At 35.6% G+C, this 23,683-nt stretch overlaps 1 protein-coding gene across 4 annotated transcripts in view; it reads right to left on the bottom strand.

The window, feature by feature from the left end:
- Nucleotides 1–6,103: 6,103 nt before the first annotated feature.
- CCDC85A (coiled-coil domain containing 85A) overlaps nucleotides 6,104–23,683 on the bottom strand; it is a 208,321-nt gene continuing 190,741 nt past the window's right edge. For 2 of the 4 annotated variants that reach the window (XM_033239104.1, XM_033239105.1), the window contains one exon: nucleotides 6,104–6,859. In XM_033239104.1, the coding sequence (XP_033094995.1) occupies nucleotides 6,770–6,859 (90 nt within the window). In that variant the 3' untranslated portion in view covers nucleotides 6,104–6,769. Of the gene's footprint in view, nucleotides 6,860–11,860; nucleotides 11,960–15,913; nucleotides 16,034–19,365; nucleotides 19,501–23,683 lie in introns of all 4 variants that reach the window. The other 2 variants (XM_033239106.1, XM_033239107.1) reach the window with 2 other exon arrangements.

Below are 23,683 nucleotides of genomic sequence, written 5' to 3'. Positions count from 1 at the left end.
AGGAATCCACTTGTGATTTTTCAACCCCTCTGGGCACCTTTCTGTAACTGTTATTGGTTTGTTCTATATTTTCTAGTCTGATTATTCTTTTTAAAAGACGAGACAGACTCAAAACAGAAGCAAAGTCGGTACTAATTGCACCCATTACCAAAGTTATCCTGGGCATTCTTCTCTGTGGGTTCCATCCTTAAAGTTACAGTGAATTGTATGATGTTCAGAATATCTGATTACTTGAACAACATCAGCAGGGCACAACACATGATGTGAGCCCAAAATCACCACAGTTGCTGTTCACATCTGCTAAGCGGGGCCTTAACAAATTGTTCAGGTCATTAGAGAGGTAAATACAGGAAAGAAAACATGTACATTAATCCACACACTGGGAGCTCTTCATTGAAGAAGGAACTGACTGGTGAGTGCTCTTAGTCACTTAATGACACCAAATTGCTACAAGTAGAGTTTCAGAATAATTTTAAGGCAAAGAATACAGAAGAGATGAACAAATTCAAAAAAATCAGAGTCAGTTTTCTATGATAGCATGCCTAGAATTCTAACTACCAAACTGAGCCAATTTGAATTCTTTGTTTTTAAAATCTTTCCTCAAGTCTTCTTCTTCCTCTGTGAGCTGATTACACTTCATCCAATATAAATGCCAATTAAGACGTGTGCGTTAATCATGATACCTTGGCTCCACTTGTACTATCTTCCCTTTGGGAGCAAAAGGAAATTTGCTTCAAATAAAATAATTTGGGCCCCGTTATACGTTGAAGAGGATCTTGGTGAGGAAAAAGTCAATGTACATTGTGTGTAGAGGTATCTTTATAAAAGCCTCATGCTAAAATTTTAGAGGTTGTTATGCCATCTTAGAAAAGAACGAGGACTACGTTTCACTTTATCCACTATAGAAATATATTATTTGGATATTTTTAATTCAGTTACTAAATCTGTTTAACTATAAATGCAAATTCTTAAAAAATATGTATGTATGTATATATACACACACATATATACACATATACACACACACGCACACATACATATATATGACATATTTATTCCAAACTTTAGATGAACAGTTTATTCACAACAGCAAATGCAAAAAAAAGTGGGGGGGGAAAGTAGAGTTGTTTTATTTCTGTTCTGTTTTTATTGCGGGTGGCTTAGTATTTTATTGTGGATGTCTTAGTATTTCCTTAATTCTCCCCCTGTGGAATGACAGTCATTTTTAACTACTGAATGTATCGATATCACAGCTTTTTCAAAAATATTTTTTTGAAAATGCCATTATATATATATACATACATACATATATACATGTGTGTGTATATATATATTCTGAGTTACTTCACTTAGAATTATGGTCTCCAACTCCATCCAGGTTGCTGCAAATGCCATTATTTCATTCATTTTTATGGCTAAGTGGTACTCCATGGTGTGTATGTATACACAAAGAGGGGAGGGCACAAGCAGCTTTCCAATTGGACATACCCACCAGTCTGCCATGTCAACTTATCATTGCCATGGCAACACCTGAGAGTCACCGCCTCTTTCCATGACAATGACCCAATGACCCATGTATACACCATGTATACCCAATGACCCACGTATACACGCACATACCATGGAATACTACTTAGCCATAAAAATGAATGAAATAATGGTATTTGCAGCAACCTGGAGTTGGAGACCATAATTCTAGGTGAAGTAACTCAGGAATGGAAAACCAAACATTCTGTGTTCTCACACGTAAGTGGGAGCTAAGCTATGAGGAACCCAAAGACATAAGAATGATATAATGGACTTTGGGGATTTGGGGGGAAAGTGGAAGAAGGGGATGAGGGATAAAAGATTACACATTGGGTACGGTGTATACTGCTCGGGTGATAGGTGCACCAAAATCTCAGAAATCACACCTATAGAACTTCGTCATGTAACCAAACACCACCTGTTCCCCAAAAGCTATTGAAATGAAATAAATAAACAAAATAGGTCAATTAAAAAACAACTAGGAAATAAAAGGAGAGAAGGATGAAGAGCAAAGGTAGAGAGAGAAAGCACTGTGGAAACTTACAATGCAGACTCTATATCCCTTCATTGTCAGACTTTAAAAAATCTTCTGCTGAATTCTAGCAAAATGAATATTTTTATTGTTCTCTTCCTGAATCAAGGAGAGAGCAGTTAAATGTAGGAATCAAAATGCTTAGCTATTGTCAGTTACCCCAGGATACCACACAATGCATGTATCCAATTCCTCCTTGTTTGGAGCACCCTTGTAGCCATCTTCCTTTTTCAACAATACCCTTTGTCATGTACTTTGAATTATCAATTCGTTCTTCATTCAGATACTGTTTGTCTCCCTTCTTTCCAAAATTCATCATAACTGCTGCCCCATGGAGCACATTATTTCTTATGGTCTAGTGGGGTTATGCATTTATTTATCAAAATACTGTTTAAATCATTTTTAAGGTTTGAGGCAAGAAAAGGAAGCTGCAGCAGGTACTCATTCTGATGTTTTGAAATGAAAGTTTTTTCCTGTTTACTCAGTGAGATGAAAAACAAATACAGAATTAAATAATTGTAGGGATTTTGTTGTAAAACCTACTGTTCATATGTGAGTATCAGACCAATGTCCTTTTTTCCCCTCCATTCACACAATCACCATCTGTGATTGGCCAAAAAAGAGCCTATGGTAGCCTGGATGATGTAAAAAGGACAGAACGTCACAATATTTAACTGCACAGCTAGAATTACTTTATCTGGTAGTGACAGATCTTCAGCACTTATGTGATTTTTCTCTTCCAGTCTAATAGTATAAATTGCAACAGACCACGGGGTCTGGGCTCCTATGTCTTTGACATAGGCTCAATGGTCTGTGAAGACCATTGAAATTTAAAATAAAGGCAGCAATAAAAACCTTACAACAACTCAGCAATATAGATGTTATCTACATACAGCACGTGAGGAAACAGTCTCATTGAAGTTAAATTGCTCAAACTCATAAAGCTAATTATAAAGTCAAATGCTGAACTTGCTGGCCCAATTTCTGCCTCTCTGAAGTCAAATGTTCTTTATTGAATGCTGCATTTAATACAGCATACTTTAAGATAGCTCCAGCCCAGTGTGATGGCTCTTCTATAACTTCTACTGTATTCACTCTATAATTCCCACCAAAAAAAATCTTCATCTTGAGAGGTTGAACCGTATGAAATTACTGTTTTAATAATCCAAAAGTGGTCAAATATTGGCAATTTCCTATGGTTCAACCTAATATACTGTCTGTAACTACATAACAGGGTGGATAATTTTTAGTCTTTAGAAGGAAAAGAATTAAAAATGTATATTAGCATATGAATTCCTCATAGCAGTGCCTTGAGCTTTGTTGGGCATCTACCTTGATAAGCCAGCTTGAGGTAGGCAGATCCTTTCCAGGAATAGATTCCAACCAAGGTTTCTACTGGGGAAATCAGTTTGCCCCTGATGTAGAGATAGTATGAGGCAACAAGAAGCTTACTACAGAGTGCGAACTCCGGAAATTAGTGGAAATCATTTGGATACTGCTTACTCAGATCAAGAAACTGGATGTCTGAGGTACTCCTATCTCGATCTCAAGGATCAAAAGCTCCAGCTTGCATCCCAGATACTACTCTTACATGTTATTTCTTGAGAGTAGTCCGCCCTATGAGTCAGGAACCAAAGCTGTGTTTACTCACATGGCAGTGATAGGCATTCATTAAATATTCGTTGACCTAAGGAACAATCATCCCAATTAGACTGTCATTATTTTACTGGATATTACATAAGATGATCTGAATTCCCTACAGTGCCTTAAGCACGAGTTTGAAACTTGAAAGGCATGCATTTAAAAGCTCAGATTCTGATTGCCAGTCTAGCAGCTTCAAAGCTGGTAAAAATACTCTGCTAAGATAGATACATTAACCTTTGTCCCAGAGAAGATAAGATCATAAACTAATAACTTGGTCACATAAGAGAATGGTGCCACTCATTTTGATTGATAAAGGTATTAGGCAATAGCAAGATTCAGACACTTAGTTATCCATCTTCTCTGTCATTTAAAGTTGAGGCTAATACTAAGTGTAGAAAGTCTTATTCCACAATCTTATTAGTGACATCCAAGAAGTATGTGTGTTCTCTGAGCACATGTGTGTGTGTGTGTTTTCCTATTGATCTCTTAGTCACATGTATCTATTATGCCTTTCCCAATAATGTATAAGTTTCTTAAAGAGGCCAAGTTTTCCATTTATTTGGTACTTCCCCTCCAAAATATTTCCTTCTGATTACTAATGTTTTAAAAATAAGTAGATAATAATGAAGTTTAATTTTAATCTATATAAATTAAAAGACTAAGAGGACTTTATAACAGAAACATTTTTAAATATTTTAAAATATCATTTGAAAGCTTTAACTCCATTATAATGGAGAATGCTGCAAGTTGAGGAATATCTGAATATTTAATCCCTCATTATGAGCATATTTTAAAACATGCCTTTGGTTTATGTTTAAGATAATGAATCATCTGTATTACTATTATTACTACCATCATACAAGAGCATTAGGACATGTAATGACTATTACAAATGGACTTAATTTAGGAAAGACATTTTGAAGAAGACAAAAACACTGTGAGATTAAATAATTTATTACCATTGCTAAGATGAACACATATACTTAATACTCAATTTTATGCAGAACTTTAAAAAAATAGTTTTAATACAGTATCAAAATTTACACAACTTTATTTTGTCAAAAGACCAGTGTCCCTTGTATTAGCTTCTGCAGTCTCTGCTGCAGGCACAAAAGCTTATTTTAAATGTCTTCAGAGTGTAGGAATACAACAATTTAAGGATGAAAGCTTTCCTAGGAAAGAAGGTGTAAATATAGCAAGCAATTTTCTTTTATAGAGTAATAACATTTTAAAATATAACATTTTTAAAGGGAAGCTTAAATCGTTACCCAATTATGATAATTAGAGAGATAATTCTATAGTAAATTAATTCATAAATATTTTCTGAAAATAGAGGGATGATTTTTCATCACAGTAACATTTTCGAAAGTATAACAAAATTCCTTCACAGTCTCCTACTAGTGACAATTAACTCATTGTGTAATGAGCCCATCTAAAACAACAACAGAGAATATCTGCTATGAATCAAATCTCAGAAATGTAGAACCTATCCCAAAACTGGGAATTGTTGCATTTCTACTTTTATAATCTTAAACTACCATAAAAACGTAGCATTCGGTCACAGGCCTCTTGCACATTCATACAAGAAACTATCATTGCATTTGGATAAACACAAAATACCTATCATAGCATTTCCAGTACACACATTCTAATATTATATATATGTATATGTATACCAAAAATAAGAAATAAACTAAGCAAAGCTAGCACACCTCTTTTTCAAACCTCAGGCAATCTGAACAAGAGCTTTTAGCCTCAATAATGAAGGACATGCGTCAGTTTCATAAAATGTTAGATTGCTGCAGTAGGCAAAGAAAGCTTTTCTCATAAATGCAGTGCAATATTTTAAAGTTTTACATAAAGTTTATTAAATATACAGCATGTCTAGAAACTAAATTATAGAAATTGACATCTCACAGCTCGAAACACTTAGAAAAATTATGTTTGCTAGTTTTTAGTTGAAATTGTTAATATGAACATCAATGGATCCACTGAATGAATATGAAGGCTTGTATGCCCCAAGATGTGTCTTTATGAAAAACTTATTAAGACGAAAAGAAAAAGATGTATTTCTATTGATCAATTGAAGTCAATGGTACTCTCTTTTTTTTTTTGAGGCGGAGTCTCGCTCTGTCGCCCGGACTGGAGTGCAGTGGCCGGATCTCAGCTCACTGCAAGCTCCGCCTCCCGGGTTTACGCCATTCTCCTGCCTCAGCCTCCCGAGTAGCTGGGACTACAGGCGCCCGCCACCTCGCCCGGCTAGTTTTTGTGTTTTTAGTAGAGACGGGGTTTCACCGTGTTAGTCAGGATGGTCTCGATCTCCTGACCTCGTGATCCGCCCGTCTCGGCCTCCCAAAGTGCTGGGATTACAGGTTTGAGCCACCGCGCCCGGCCCAATGGTACTCTCTTATAAGCACTCTACAAAGTCTTACTACCCTTCTAGCTGGTAGGGAGAATTTACGTGGTATTTTTTAGCACCTCAGAAGTCAACACCAAGCTCCAAAAACTTAATCTTCTCTTGCATCCAAACTAATTATGAATCCGGAATTAGTAGTTTGTTGGTTGACTGAAGTATAAGAGGTAGATGCCAACTCTCAAACTTGGGAAGCTGGAAAATACCTCTTCATATCTTCAATATGACATGGTAGAAAACTCCCACCATTATGTGCAAGGAGTCAACTCTATTCAGAACACTGAGGCTCCACTGGACTCTTAAAACTATGCAGATTTCCCAATTACGATATTATATCTGGGGAATTAAAAACACTTAGTTCTAATGAAAACACTGGTACCAAAATGGTGATTTTCAAAGCTACTCTTTTTGAGATTTTCAAAGCTACCTTGTTTAAGATTGACTGTTGTGGACATTGAGGTGAGAGACACAGAATATTAGCTTGACGGGAGAAGTTGTACTACAGGTTTTAGAGGGGAGATATGTGCAATGTACAATCACTCCATGTTATTCCATGAGTCCAGGTTTGTGGAAACCCACTGTTTCCTTTTTCTTCTTCTTGTCTTCTATCTCTTTCTGGCAGTGGTGATCTCCTGTTTGAAAAAGAGCGCATCTCACATTGGTCCTTTGTACTGGTTTCCTGACAAATGTTGCCTAATTCCAGGACACGAACCTGCAGCATCTCCAAGTTTCCTCCACACAACCTTAAAAAAAAAAGAAGAAGGAGTGAGTATCTTACTTTTCCTCTTCCACAAGGAGATTTGCGTTTCTTAAGGGTAAATTAAGAGAGGACCAAAGATGAAGTAAAGACAAGAGACAAAATATCCACATGAATGAGTTCAAATACAAAATAAAATGTGATGACAAGCTTCTTAAAACACAAGAACTACTTAGTAGTTGGGACTACTAAACCTTGTTAATAACCAGGGTCAAAATTTTAAAATGATATATTAACTTACTGTAGTTACATTAAGTGGTCCCCAACTCTGACTGCACACTAAGCGCTTGAGGAGCTCTTAAACAGTAATCCCCATCCTCGAAGATTCTGATCTCACTGGGAGCAGTGAGGCATGGACAACTGTGCTTTTGTTGTCCAAAAGCTCTAAAAGTAATTATAATGTGTAGCCAGAATTAAGAACACCTTAGCAAGATCATCCTGCTTCCTATATTATACAGCCATAACAAAGGATATCAGTGTTTAATGCGCTGAGGAAAATGAAGGAGCTTTTGTTATTGAGCTATTTAAGTCCTGAGGTGGTAGTCTTAGGGCCACTAGTAAATTTCTCTGGCTTTTTCTACAGAGTGGGGTCATCAGTTGTCACAAATCTTAGCTACCAAGCAATATGATGTCTCGGATTTCCAAAACAGAAAGCATCCAAATGTAGGAAGATGATAAGAATAAATTCAAAATCACTGAAAGAGATACAATTACAATATGTTAGAAGCTGGGCCACATAGAGAGACAAAAGGTGTGATCAAGAATAATGTAAGCATAAATGTAAAGCTACTGAATTTGCTAATAATGTATCAATACACTAACATTGATTGGAATACACACACATGCACATGCATGTATGTGCACATGCACAATAACAGCCATACCCTCCCAGACTATTTCACGCAAAGGATTATGATCAGATTGATTGATTGCACAAAACTTTACAATACTCTAACATGAACATAAAACTAGTTTGTTCATTAATTATTCACAACTGTTTCTTTTGTTTGCTTTTGTTTCTGCTTTTAAATAGAAGTGGATACTACAGGGAAACCCAATATCATTAATAGTAATACACAATATAGGGTTCTGTTTATCTTCATTTCCAAGCCAAAGAAACTATTAATCTCAATGTCTCAGCATATACCAATACATGGCATAAATATCCTGTTGTACGCAAAAGGAGCTGAAGTTAGGGTTCTTAAATATCTGGAAAGGAATTATTAATATATAGCAATGGATGGCTCAAGCTATACACAAGAGAGTTAGGAAAGTCTCATTTCTTAATAAATTGACAAGAGACAAACACTGAATCAAGGAACCAAAGGATGCTACGGACTTTCCTTTTCTAGCCCTTAAATACAATTACATCTATCCAGAATGCTTTGAATGTGTGGTTTAGAAGCAGAGGGTAGTACGGGTGCGGTGGCTCAAGCCTGTAATCCCAGCACTTTGGGAGGCCGAGATGGGCGGATCACGAGGTCAGGAGATCGAGACCATCCTGGCTAACACGGTGAAACCCCGTCTCTACTAAAAATACAAAAAAACAACTAGCCGGGCGAGGTGGCGGGCGCCTGTAGTCCCAGCTACTCGGGAGGCTGAGGCAGGAGAATGGCGTAAACCGGGAGGCGGAGCTTGCAGTGAGCTGAGATCCGGCCACTGCACTCCAGTCCGGGCAACAGAGTGAGACTCCGCCTCAAAAAAAAAAAACAAACAAACAAAAAAAAGAAGCAAAGGGTAGACTTAAGGACCTTACAAGGATAACAGACACCAGCACCAGATGATTATTACAACTCAAAAGTGCAACTCCTCTTCAAATACTGAAATGTAGAATGCAATGAGCTTACCCCAGATATAACTATGTGGTGAAAGGAAACTTAAAGAAGGCAGAACCGGCCGGGTGCGGTGGCTCAAGCCTGGAATCCCAGCACTTTGGGAGGCCGACACGGGCAGATCACGAGGCAGGAGATCGAGACCATCCTGGCTAACACGGTGAAACCCCGTCTGTACTAAAAAAATACAAAAAACTAGCTGGGCGGGGTGCTGGGCGCCTGTAGTCCCAGCTACTAGGGAGGCTGAGGCAGGAGAATGGTGTGAACCCGGGAGGCGGAGCTTGCAGTGAGCCGAGATCCAGTCACTGCACTCCAGCCTGGGCGACAGAGCGAGACTCCGTCTCAAAAAAAAAGGCAGAACTTTGAAATAAACCGACAATACTAAGGTTGACACGGGAGTAGTGACTTATTAACTAAAAAAGGCATAACAGGTGTGTGTTTGAGACTGACTGAGATGACCAATCAAGTATTTCAATTGTCCTCAGGGAATTTACAAGAGCCAAACAGACAAACCTAAAATAAAACAACTACTACAAAAAGACAGATTTACTATTTCTTAGGGGGCAGTATATTAATTTCTGTAGCACAGTTTGGGAAGAAAATAGCCAACTACATACTAACCCACATAAGGTAATATGAATAATAATCTTTTTGCTGTGTAGATGTCAACAACATCTTATCTCTAGGAGCAATACTAGAAACAACAGGAAAACTTCTATTGTCCCAAATTCTATCGGAGTCTTATAACTCATCTCATATTATGAGAAAGCTTTATTTTTCTGTGACATTATTATAAAGGTATATAATTTCTCTACTAGAAACCAAGCCTTCATAATTTTCACTAGTTTCACAATTTATCTATGCAACTGCTTTACAATCTGCATTTTTCTTTATTCTGTGGCATTTACTATGTGTTTTTGATCACATAATTAATAATGGTGACAATAAAATTTTTTGATTGTTTCCAAATATATAAAATTGCTTAAGAATCAGATTTGGGTTTGTTTGCATTTTTTCCTCAAATTCTGGGGATCAAAGACAAATGTAGACAGAAAACATACTCCTAGAGAACTTTTAAAGGTAAACAAGGAGGGCAAGCTTCTGGCTTTCTGAAAGTATCTCATATAGTAAAAAATAAAAATAATACTGTATGGTGCCTTTCAATTCATTTTTGAAAATGCAGGCAAACAAAAAGACCAACATAAAACAAATCAAAATCCAATCCAGTAATGGGTCTCTATTGAGACCAAGATACGAATTTTCTAATGTCCAGAAATTGAAAGGAAGGAAAGGAAAGGGAAAGAAACTATCCTGGAATTTTTTGCAGAAATTCTGGCATTAAGCACCGTGGAGATGGCCCCCTCTGTAAGATACGTGCCTTTCACTTTTCGTTCCTCAGGAAAGGTCCTCAAAGGAAATCTTGGTGTACTCCTGACTTCACTATTCATTAGAAAATAGTTTGAGCAAGTAACTTAATTTCTGGATCTTAGTTTCTTCAAACATAGAATTAGAGTGTTTGGGTTCTTACCCAGGGGTTCATATCTGAATCGCCTGAGGTCTGATGTTAAACTCAGAGATCTGAATTATGAAGGAGGTCCATATACTATTCTTTGGACAAACACTGGAGAATGACTTCTATGGCCCCTTCTAGTTCACAGTTCCTATTGTCTGAACTTTCCCTCTCATTCCATAGTCAATAGATGAGAAGCAACAGGCATTCCTACGTATGTGGCTCACTTTTTAATATTTATCTGCGGGGGATATTCAAACTGAAAATCTTAAGCACAGGTTGAAAAGCTATAGAAGGTGAATGGTGGTGCATTTAGGAAAGATGACATCTAGAACTAGTGACCTTTTGAAAACAGACAATAGATATGCAGGAAAGAAAAACAAATAACGTAGGAAGAGTTGGAAGAGAAAAATCGGCCACAACACAGGCAAGCAAGAGACTACAAATCTCATTCTAGCACATAAAAAATGCCCAGGGAACTTATGTAACATTTACTGGATTCCAGAAACATCTCGAGGAGGTAGATGAGTAAGTGTCTGAGAAAATCTGGTCCTAACAGATTTAAAGCTGAAGGGTATTTCTAAGCAATTTCACATCCTGATAGGATAGAGAAAAGAATATGAGGATAAAAGCATAATGTAAAGCCAATTAAAATCAGTGTTTAACATGATCAGTGCTTAACCATGATTTCTTGCTTCCTCTACAATATTCCATTTAGCTATTTAAAACTTCACAAATTATATTATTGATTAAATGATACATCCCATGTATATTACTCAAAAAATTAAAATTTAGTCAGGGATTAATAGTAAAATCCAAGCCATATTAATGATTGCATTGAATATGCATCATGAAAATAACATCTTTTTTTTTTTCCTGTGGTCTCTGACTTCATGGATAGATTTCTATTTGTCTATCCTCTTTTTTCTTTTCTGAGACAGGGTCTCATTCTATTGCCCAGGCTGGAGTGGAGTGGTATGACCATAGCTCATTGCAGCCTCAAACTCCTGGGCTAAAGCATTTTTCCCTTTTCAGCCTCCCAAAGTGCTGGGATTCTAGGTGACAGCCACTGTGCCTGGCCTAACTATCTTTTAGGTTCTTATCTGTCTTTCTTACCTTACTATATTCTGAGTTTGGGTCAACAACTGAAAGCTAAAGATAATACTTTGCATGACATGAAACACACATATATGATATATGAAGACCTAAGCAAAATTACCTAGTAAGGTGGCAATTTTTTCCAAGAATCGTTACAAGTAAATCTAAAGGTGGCTGTATTTTCTTTATCATAGGTTTTTAAACACTGATCTTTAACAAACTTCTTAAAGGATAAAATAGAAACCCATTTATTTTTATCAAAATTAGAAACATATTTTAGACAGTACATTTAGTATTTAGAAATGTTTGTAGAGTCTTCTGGAATACAGAATTGGCTGATCATCTCTAAATTGAATATTTTGTAACATGATTGTGTTAATAAAACTATAATAAAATATACTGAATATAAAAACAAGGGAAATTTGTTTTATTTTCATATAAAAATGTAAAGGCATTTGGTTAGCATTTTAAAAATATTCATAAAACAATAGCTAAGCTACGATGTGGCTTTCAACACAGAATACACAATAAAGCACATTAAACTTACATTGCACATTTCTCTGACTATAGCTTTTTCTGTCTCACTAAGGTCATGTTCATACTCTTTACCCTGTTGACGATCTATAGTTTCCTGAACATCCAAGACCTGGATTTGTTGAAAAAGAAAAGCAAATTTCACATGGAAAAAACTTGTTAGTTATGATAAAACCATCAAGGAGCTCCACTTTGTAAAACCTTTAGTTTTCTCCATGTCTGCATATCAGAGTGGATTAGTATATGGCAACATATTTTTTAAATAGCTGATTGTTCTGAAATCTGTTTGAAATTATTCTATTTGATTTTCAAATGGCCATTAAAAGCAATCCATTGCATCACTAATAATCAATGGAATTCATTAATGTCTAAAATAAGTATATGCATTTACTTTGGTCATTAAGATAACCTCACTGTGTCAACCATTTGGATATAGTCAATAACTCTTGCTCCACTGTAACGATGACCAATATAATTAACTATGTGCCAAATGGTCCAAATGATATGTAGACATGGCCTGCATAAAAGATGATAGCGACAGGTGAAACTGGTCAAAACCCAGGAATATGCACATAAGAACTACTGACCTCGCAGTTCTTGCCTGGACATGTTCCCAGTGCCTGAGAAAAGGCATGTGGAGGTGGCTCTTTGATAGTATCAAAGAGAAGTACTGGCTCCTTATAGTGAAAATATTTGAACAACACTTTAAATATTTTTCATGAAAGCAAAATGTCTTGGAATAAAATGCCTTTTAAACAATTTTAGAGTCCTATGTTTCTACTTCTCTAAATTAGTCCTAAATAGGTCGAAAATAATATTCCTTTAAAAATGTCTAAAGTTTTCTTGTGGGTACTTTTTATACTACAAAAGGAGAAAACAACTTTGGCTTTCTGTGTTGTTTTTATCTATATCAGTTTATAAATCAAAGTGCTGAAGTAATGCAAAAAACTAATGCTCTTCCTAGAATTTCCCACAGAATCCACACCAACTGCAACACTGCTAAGCTACTTGATTCTACTGTCATCATGGTCAATGCTGATGGTCAAATCTAAAGGTGCTACCTGAGAATTTACACCAAGTGAGCCAAACTAAATGACTTAAGCATGAAGTGGGACCTTCAGGTCAAGTTCACAGACACTATCTGAATCTAAATAGAGTTCAATCCTGTAATAATTAATCTAATCACAAACTACTCTCATTAATTTGAAACTTCTAGCCATTATTATTATAAAAATGCCACTTCTGAGCCCTGATACCTCAGATTACAGTTAATTTACCTTCTTTACATATTTAGAGAAAATCACTGACTGTTCTCGGTGAATATTCATAGAAAACGTAAAGAGCTCCTTGAGCAAGCTCATTTACCTACAAATTTGATTTGTAATGCACCTCAGAGAAGTGTACTTCAAATCAGTTAATTTTTACTAAATGAAGTAAAGTTCCAATTAATAGTTATCATAAATTTTAAAACAAGAAAAATACAGTGTTATTACAAATGTACTAATTTCTTACAGTGATTTACATTTCCCCACAAACCATGACCACAGATTTTATAAAGCCTAGCATTTTCCATAAAATCTATCAGAAAGTGAGAAACTGAGCCACTGTACTAATTATTCTTTTCAGAACAGACATATCTCATGAAATAAATCAGCTCTAGACAGCTGGCTCTCAAAAACAAAACATGTCAAGTGGCCACAATTTCTTTTTCTTATATTGAAATCTTTTTAAGATGCATTTCCCAAAAATGATGTTTGTATATATTTCTGTGTCCTAACACAGTTAACTCATGGAAGCAAACACATTTGATATTCAAGGGCCCCAGTTTTCTAATAAAGATGTTTTAGTTGCTCAGTATCACTCATCTGCCAACCAACGACACTTGGTTGAGATATATATATCAAGAGAGGGAGATAAATATATATATCAAAATATATGAATACATATATCAAATATATATGTAAATATATATCAAAATATATATAAATATATATCTCTGAAAATATATCTCTAAATATGTATCTCTCAAAATATATACATAAATATACATCTCTCTCTTTATATATATGTATATATTTTGTTTGTTTGAGAAGGAGTCTCGCACTGTCACTCAGGCTGGAGTGCAGTGGCACAATCTTGGCTCACTGCAACCTCTGCCTCCCAGATTCAAGCAATTCTCCTGCCTCAGCATCCCAAGTAGCTGGGATTACAGGCGCCCACCACCACGCCGGGCTAATTTTTTGTATTTTTAGTAGAGACAGGGTTTCACTATGTTGGCCAGGCTGGTCTCGAACTCCCAACCTCATGATCCACCCGCCTCAGCCTCCCAGAGATAAAATTGTGCAAATTAGAACTAAATTCAGAGAAAATTGAGGAGCTCTTCCTTGCCCTCCCCTTCCTTTTAGGCCACACTAACAGCTGCATTGAGAAATCTGGAAAAGATTTCAGTGTGACCCACTATGCTGCTCTGATTCAAATAACAATTGCCATTTAATAAGGCAACAGGCTGAAATGGCTTTCAAACAGTTTGAATAGGAGGACAAGTTGCTGCTGTTGGAGTGTGTGCAGATGCTATAACACTACAAGATAGAAGCCAATCTCTGGTCCATTTTCTACTTCTAAAAGGCTTTTCAGACAGCTAGTGCCTGATTCATGCTAAAGTTCATCCAAGTGCTGCCACAGAGAACAAGATATTCAACAGTCCATAAACCAACACCCACCAGAGGCAAAGCCGTGCCCCCTCACACTGGCTGTGCCTTCCCAGGAATTCCTCTCAGTTGCTCACTTTGTGAATCATCCCAACAAAGACAGAAAATGCCAAGTGCGTTGTCAGTGGCCACTAGCATGGTTGCCCTACCTTCGCTCATCAATCATCAGTATATGTTTCGGAAAAGCAAATTCATTTTGTATAAGCTAAAGCAAAATATCCTGAGGGAGCAAAATCTTCTGCTAAAACTTAATCATCTCAAAATGAAATAAACATTGTGAAGTTCTCATCTATGTATTTGTTTTGTGCATGCCACAGAAAGTGCGGCTCACTCCAAAAGAGGAGTGCATCTTCAGGCTGATGATAAATCATTTTGAAATTGAAACAATTTTAAGAAGAGTTGTGAAACTCATGTGGTAAAAGCAGAATGGAAGCACTCTACCTGTTTTATGGGTCAGAAAGGTTTGATCAAAGCTACATGTTAGAAATTATAGACAGATTTGTTAGACAGTTTTTCATACTCTAAAACTGATAAAATTTCAAGAAACCGTCTCAATTTTAAGATGATTTTTATTGCCTGCGTTAGTTTCTTCTGAGATAGGTAAATATTTATATTGTTTATTGTTTATATTATTATATTGTTTATATTATTATATTGACTATTGTTGTACTTATGGTCCTGATTTTTCATTAATTTTACTTATTGGAAAGCTCATTATTGGTAAAGAAAATAGATGACAAATTTTAGGCAAATTTTTGTGAAATCACTGCAAAACTTGAAGACAGACACAAAAGTAAAGTAGCTTTATGTATAAGACCATATATCTATTTTCTATTATTCTATAACGGGGCATTAACTGGAGTTGGAGAACCTAATTTCTACTTAGAAGAGGAAAGACTAAGTTTGTATTTATTTCATTATTTTATTTAAGTTGTATAATGTACTTCAATTGCATCAAGAAAGAATAATGTGGCATCCTTCCATATTCTGACCAACTATTAACTCCCTGTATTTGAAGACATCCATGCTACAAACATTGCACATAAAATACCTATCACAGTTTTTTACAAATATGGATATACATGCACAGACTTCAACTTCGATGCCGATAGATATGAATCACATTACTCAAAACAAAATGATAAAACTAGAGATTCAACCATAAGTACTCAAACTCATTGTCACTTTAGAACAATTAAAATCACACTTCAAAAATTAAGATTTAAAAAGTTACACCATAAGGAGTCAAAAAATAAAATATCTATGGTTCAAGCAAGACTGTGAGGACTACTAGACTACAGCGAACAAGCCACAACACAACTGAAGCTCTGGATAAATGGTTGCATACGATTGGTTACCTTAAGAGAATGTACCACAGGTTCAGGCTGCTGGGAAGGTGTGGCATGTCCACTGAAGCTAGCTGCAGAGTTGGGTGAACTGTTACTCCCATCAGCCCCTGATGACAACCTAAAAGAACCCTTAGTAGAAAATCAACAACTTTGTTATTAAAACAAAAGTCGTTTATAACTGCAAAGATGTCATTCAATATTCAATTTCACTACCAAATGAGAATTAGCCATTTTGTTACTTTTTCCTAACCTATTCTACAATGCTATCGATCTGTTCATTGGAACACACTTGCTGATTGACCAGCAAGAAAACATAATGAAGAGCCACCTCAATACATTTCCAGATGCCATCTCTGAAATGCCCCACCCCCAAGGAATGGCCCTTAAACATATTTCAAGAATGATTTTTGAAACTCAAAGATACTCAAGAGTAGGAAATTCATGAGTTACTCCATAGCTGAGTTAAACACGCTCACTCAGCAAGCCAAATGCCATATTCCGTATGTCTCAGAATATGCAGACACATCACACTCTTGTGTTGGAGAAACTGTGTCTCTCATAAAACCTTTTTTTGAGGGAAAGACCTATAATAAAGCATTTTCAAAAAAGATTTATCCAAATTCAATATTTTCTTTAAAAACTGAAAATTGTCCTTTTCTGGTCTTTTTTTAAAGATGAAAAACATAATAGATATAAATTACCTATTTTTAGTTTAGTGGTTCTTCAACTTAATTGGTGAGAAACTAGAACCTATACATGATTAATTTGACATGTGCAGGCCACATTCTTCTGTACAAGAACTGGAAATTTCCCCTAAGGATCTGTACTTTTTCTAAAGGGTGCTTGGGGGAAGACTAATGGATCAGCAAAAGAAAGAGAGTATCAGTTATCTACTCTTCTAGAAAAAGCAGTCACATGGGAATTTTCCAAATCTATTTTTACATAGATAGATCATTACACTATTAGGGAACCTGAGATTTTAATTTCTGCCTATCAACCTATTTACAGAATTTTTCATGTCTAATTGATTAGTAATTGCTCCACTCAAGATGATTCTATCAATCTAATACCCTGAAGAGGAGTCACTGAAGGTGTATCATGAGAATTCATAAAGAGAGAGACAATGGTAGTTTGGAATATTAATTTGCAGAATCTCTCCATCACCCAGGCTGGAGTACAGTGGCACGATCATTGTTCACTGCAGCCTTCAACTCCTGGACTTAAGCAATCCTCCTACCTCAGCCTCCTGAGTATCTGGGACTACAGGCATGTGCCATTATGCCTAGTGACATTTTATCTTTTTCACAGAGACAGGGTCTCATTATGTTGCCCAGGTTGGTCTTGAACTCCTGACCTCAAGTGATCCTCCTGCCTCAGACTCCCAAAGTGCTAGGATTACAGGCGTGAGCAATTATGCTCAGCCAAGAGAATTTTTATGCTGTACATTTTAGAGACAAGAGGAGAAATCTGCACCCAGCAATTATAGGTATGGATTACATGTAAACCATGCTTTACAGGGAAAGCTTATTATTACTAACTTAGTGTTATTATTATTATTGCAGATTATTATTTTTGCAATTTGGAAGACTTTCTCTCTTTCTTTCTTGCTGTCATTTCTCCTATGTCCTCAAAGGCTCCCCCTGCCAGCTCACTAGCCTACTGAGGCCACATTCTTTTCCCTGCTCAAAGAGTTCTACAATCCAGTCAGATCCTGCCCCCAGCCTGACTAGTCAACAAGGAGAGGAAGCAGTAGAATACGGCACTTAGGTGGTTTCTTCTGCTTCTGTCCTCCATTGCTACTAAAACTAAAATGTACAGCAGGTGATGAAACAAGATTGTCAATTAGAACAGCCCCAATCCCCTGTGGGAAAAGAAATTATAAAATTTATTTTCCTATATTTGTAACCCAGATCAAATCATACACAATAATGCCTAATACATCTAATGGAAGGGAAATTATCTGAAGTTTAAAGATGGTTAAGGGACACACCCTTCACCCACCCTTACATTTTGGACATCTTCTTCCTCTGTACTTTGGATTCTTTGAAATCAAATGGTTCCAAAACTAAGGAGTTATAAAAGGAAGCTCCTCTTTCCTGAGTAATGCTGGTCCTATACTCTTCTCTTTTCCTCCTGGTACCACTCTTATGAATGATTCCCAAAGATTTCTCAGGTTACACAGAATTCACTTCAAACCTCTTGTTTAGGACCCACCATTGCAGTGCCATATTTCCTCTGACTTAAAAGTCATATTTCCTCTAATTTAGAAGGCGATAAACCTTCCCACTCTGAGCTACCTCCTTCCTGATTTTACTTTCAAATCCTTTTCTGCCCAGCCTTTCTGCTTCAAAGGTTCTCTTTCCAGACCTGGTAAAAAGATAAGCATATCAATAATAACATGCATGGGTCTCTATCGTTCAGGACATTTGGGTTTAATAGAACTTCTAAAAATCAATGTAAACAACATCCTTAAACCAAATCATCTGAGCCATTTTCCATTGTTTAAACGTAAACAAAGTCCTGTTGTGGCCATATCTATTCAAAATCACACATTTTTTTAAATGAAAGTAGTTTCCTTAAAAAAAGGGCGGGGGCTACAATAGTATCTTGCCTAGAGTATACGGGGAGGGGGGGAATTCATCATTTAGGGATGAAAGTTATACTTCAAACTAGCTTTGGGAGCCATGGACTACAAATCAACCAGAAAGATCAAGGCTTATATTTTATTTTGTTTTTGTGAAGCCATAAAGGTAACCAAGTGCCTGGTGAAGTTTAGTTCCAACAGATGTTAAATAATGTTCTAGATTGCAATAACAGAATGAAGCACCTCATTCTATTGTATCTCATTTAGTACTATAAAATAAAAGGTTAGTTTTCTATGCACTTAGTGGAATCAGACTAATATTTGGAGAATTATGAGGGTTCAATTTACATATACTCTCAGTTGACTAATATAATTTCACAGAACTATTTAAAAATATATGCTACTGAGCCAAACAGGGAATTTAAAAAGAGAAAAATCTTACTAAAACTGGAAATGTGACTTCCAGATTGAGTGGCTTGTTTTCAAGCTACACATGAACACACAGTGCATGCATCACCTCTGTCAGTAGACAATTTTAAAGGGCAAAGGAGTACTTTTCTGAGCTTGTCTAGAGGCATATGATTTTCAAGACCACTGACCTAAACTCCTTTTATCATGAAATGTCCAGGGTACCTTTGTTCTTCTCTCCTGCATGAGGTTGCTCCACTTTCACCCCCATATGTCGGGGGGAAAAACAAGAAAATCGTTTAGGAGGTGAAAAATTCTACTCCCATCCTCCCTCCCCAGACTTAGACATACAACTTTCTTTCATGTGTATGAACTTGTTTTCTACCCCCCAGTATAACTTTTTCTCTAGCAACAGAAGTCATCTGGTTATGCACAAGCAAATGCATCCAGCTGACTCATCTTCACTCACCGGGAGAGTGGGCAGGCATCGTCCTATTCCTCGGCACCCTTGCCACCACTGCAAGACCCGCCGGGCTCTGGGCCCCCAGCCTTTCTCCATATTTGAGCTGTTTCTAGTTGGAGGTTGCCTTCTATTCTGGCTGGCCTTATATTTGGAACAATATGGTACAATCACTCAGAAAAATACTGTTTCCCAAGTCTCAAGAAAGCAGATAGAACATGAAGCTTAATGAGATGAACCACAATGACCACAATGGCAAGCTGTAACATGCACCTGTAGCTAGGGAAAAAATAAAAATAAAAACAATCTAAAGTCCTATATATTAGACCTAATCCTGATTTAAGTTTCTGGTAAACATATAACTACATTATCAATTCTATCAAAAAGTAGATGATAAAGTCAAAATTACAGAAAAAACTTGAAGCTACTTAAACAACTTTATTTTATGGGTTTTACCAGCATAAAATAATAATATGTTTTACCTGGATATTATATAGAAATAAACTACATAACTTCAGAACTTAACAAAAGTTATTTGAAATACAATTGGCAGCACTATGCCCTTTTGTTAAGAAGTGCAATTTGGGTATACATATTCAATAATACTCAGAAAATTGAAACTGCACCAAATTTTTAACAAAATTTTTGCATATTGAAGAGTATGTAATCAGCTAAGAGGTCATCACTGCAGTAAAATAAATATTTTACATAGAAAATCTACATGATTATCAAACTTTCTATTAATAAGTTAACTAAAATTTTTTTGTATTTATTAGAACTAGAGACATCACATAATTGAAATGAAAAGAAAAAGGTCCTTAATTTTAGCTTTTTCCATCACCAAACTATAGAATCCTATTAAAATGATCAGAAACAAAATGAACTTATTGGAACATGATTTCCTCTCCTGCCAACTTTCACTAAGACCTATAACTAAGAATATTATGTCCCATGGAATAAGAAAATAATTTTAATAATTTAAATTATTAAAATTAAAATCCACAAAATGGTCCCAAAATTCTTGTGCCTAAATGTTGAGGTTGACTTTAGAAGACTGAAAATAAGGACATAAAATTTTAGTTCTCATCAATTCATTTTTTTTTTTGAAGTTAGTGCTCTATATCTGAATAGTACTGGTCCAATTTTCACTCTTCTCTAACTTTTGGAGGTTGAAGAAAGAAAATGCACAATGGTCTTAAGTGAAGTAAGAAAGAGTAGAAATAATGACCAGTAGTTGGTACTCACAAAACTGTTTTCTGAACCTATTAAATTGGCACCAGTTACCTATCAAATAAGTCACACATACTCTATTTCTCACATATAACAGAGGCAATTATATATTTGCACTTGGGTCATAATGTTAATTTCATCATAGCAACATTAACTTGAACATTGCTCTTTTGATAATTATTCCATGTGTAGCATCTTATTTGTTTCCATCATCAAAAGAATTATCTCCAAAAATTTATAATATGGTTCACAGCTTAATACTCACCTCCCACCCCAATCTGCATAGTTCTATTTCTCAGATGATCATTAATGAGTAATGCAAATTTTATAGTTATTTTTACAAATAAGGAGATCTAGTATCTGAATTTGATTATTTCCATAACATGCACCTCTCAGATCTTATCCTTTTTGGATTTAACAACTGAGTAAAACATATAGGAATTCTACTTTCATTCTTTCTTAATGTATAGCAAGGCTAAATCCCAATGCCTCTCCATTGTAACAAAGCTTATCATCATACCCATGAAATCTAAGGTAGGATCTATGTCCACTTGGAAGCCAGCTGGCAAGAGCACCATTTAGCTACTATGTCGAGAATTCACAATCATTTCCAACTTTCAGAAAGTAGATATTACATAAAACAATAGCTATACTTTAAGTATTGTAAAATGTTCCTTTAAAACATATTAAATATGTATTTTATAGTATTATTAATCTCATAATGGGGACAATAAACAGGGTCCAGATCTTTGTGGAAGAATAAACTGACGATATAACCATTTTAAAGGAAAAAGTACTCTTTTAGAACCAGGATTAATTAACTTTCTTCCCATGTCGGCATATATTTTTTTTTAATGTAGGTATATAGAAAAATGTGTTCTGGGCTAGCCATCATCTTTGACTTTCAAATAAACTACATCAAAATGGTATTTATAGACTAATGAAGGCTTGGTGTTTCACCAGGCCTACAATTGCCAATCATGGTGTTTTCTGAAGACAGATTCATAAAACATAAGAAGCCTTCAGTAATTCAGTCATTAAACTTGTTTCTGGCAACTTTGGAGCTCAAAATGGTGGAACTCAGATTCCGGTCACTAATTAGAAGAACAATTCCAAACAGTGTTAAGACTGTCACTTCCTATTTTCTGAAGAATTCTGTTTTGCTTAGTTTTGTTTTCTGTAGTTTTCTAAACTTCCAAGCTTGTGAAAAAGAATTCCTGAATGACCTTAACACTCCCATTGTGTGGGAAGTAAATTGTAGATTACTTACTCTGTGGTAAGTACTCAAAGAAATCATAAAAGAATATGAAGAATTACGAATCACTGAGTCTTTTTAAGTTTCACTATAACTGTACTATAGTCAATAGTTTTTATTCCTTGAAAACTCTGGAAACTTCTATAGAGGTAATAGTGTAGAGTTTTTCAGAAAATGAAAATTGTGAGGAGGAGGGAAAAGTGAAAATCAAGTACTGAAAGGAAGAAAAAGAGGGAAATCCAAACTGTACTTCTGACTCACCAGGCATCTCAGCAAACTTCAGACACACATAAATGTTCCTCTTGAACAATGAATAGAAAAAGTCCCCAAGAACTATTTGTTGGAAACCTCAGTAATAAAGAAAGTATAAAGTGACCTATGTTTTAAGCTAAGAAGAAGGAGAAGTCAGCCTGACTTGAAGACTTTTACCTTGCTGACTTTGAAAGGCATAAAGATGGGCAAATGAAATCACATATGGGCATTTGCATGGGTTTAGCATGAATCAGAGCCTTTAGTCCTCAGGACTTTCGGGATCAGATTCTGGTTAGTTCTTCAAACTTCAACAGGGTATAAAATTCTCTGTACTTAAACACGAAATCAACATGAAGTTTTCAACAACATCTGCAACATTTTCTCTTCAAACTATGATCATTCTAATAACAAAGAGTTCTCATCTATTTATTTAAAGATGCACAAGGTTCTCTAAGGCACTATAGTTTATCTTTCCCTTATTGCTCACAATGAGTTATATATGGAAATGAAGGAAACAAAAACCAATTTTGCAAAAAAGAGACCATTTAACTTTTTTACAGTCATGTTTCTTTTCTCAAATTTGCATGAATTAAGTGTTACTGTTCCTCATAGAAATAATAAAAAACACTAAGAAATGTCCAATATTACATGTTATCTAAAATACATGAATCACAAAATGATGATCACTCAGAATTTGATGTGTGATCTCTGCAATAGGGAAAATTACCTAAAAAATAAAGCTGCTAGAGAAATCCTTTAAAATGTTTTCATTAGTAATGAGCTCAAGGAAATTTTTTAATTCAATGAAAATTCTTCTTAAAAAAAGTTTTGTTTGCACACCAGAAAAATAGAAAACAAATATACTGGGTTTCTTATTGAACATATACATATATGTACATATGTATGTATATATATAAAAATATATATGCACTATATAAATATTTCCAATTGACTAAAAATCACATTCAATAGAGTAATATTGTAGTGTTACATAAAATAGTTTCTCACTTTGATATAAATCAGATGTAATGCACTTATAACAAATTTGAGAGCCCAGCCCTCTCATTCACTATAGAAGGCCAACTATGGAAGCCTGAAGATTGATCAGCTAAAGTGGTTTTCTGTTACTGAAAGATGCTTAATTTTTTATAACTCCTGAACTTGATTAAACTATCATACAATGCTTAATACCTCATCAGTGTGTATGCCTAGTTTCAGGGGGAGGATAAATTCAGTTTTCAATTATTACAGGGCAAGGCAGATGCTTTGCTTAATCTAATCAGGGAAATAATATTTTGTTCAGTTTGGCCAATCTTCATTCTCACATATTGTAAAACTGTCCTAGCATATAAATAGAAGCTCTGATTGGAAGAGACTTTAAAGGTCACCTTGGCAAACCCTTTCCAAGAGATTCTTGTGCATAGGCTTAGAAATGCTAAGATCCTCTTGCCTTACTCTAATGCTAATATTTAGTTGGTTATATCCAAAGAAAAGTGCATTTTTCATTTAAATTAACTAAAGAATCTATTCAATGCTGATTTAAAATAATAAGTAATTCCCTGGATGTATAGTCATTCATTTATTCACTTA

This window comes from Trachypithecus francoisi, unplaced genomic scaffold (assembly GCF_009764315.1).
Source record: "Trachypithecus francoisi isolate TF-2019V2 unplaced genomic scaffold, Tfra_2.0 Lachesis_group17, whole genome shotgun sequence".
NCBI lineage: Eukaryota > Metazoa > Chordata > Mammalia > Primates > Cercopithecidae > Trachypithecus > Trachypithecus francoisi.
Note: the sequence above shows the minus strand (reverse complement) of the source record. Positions and strands in the feature narration are given on the sequence as shown.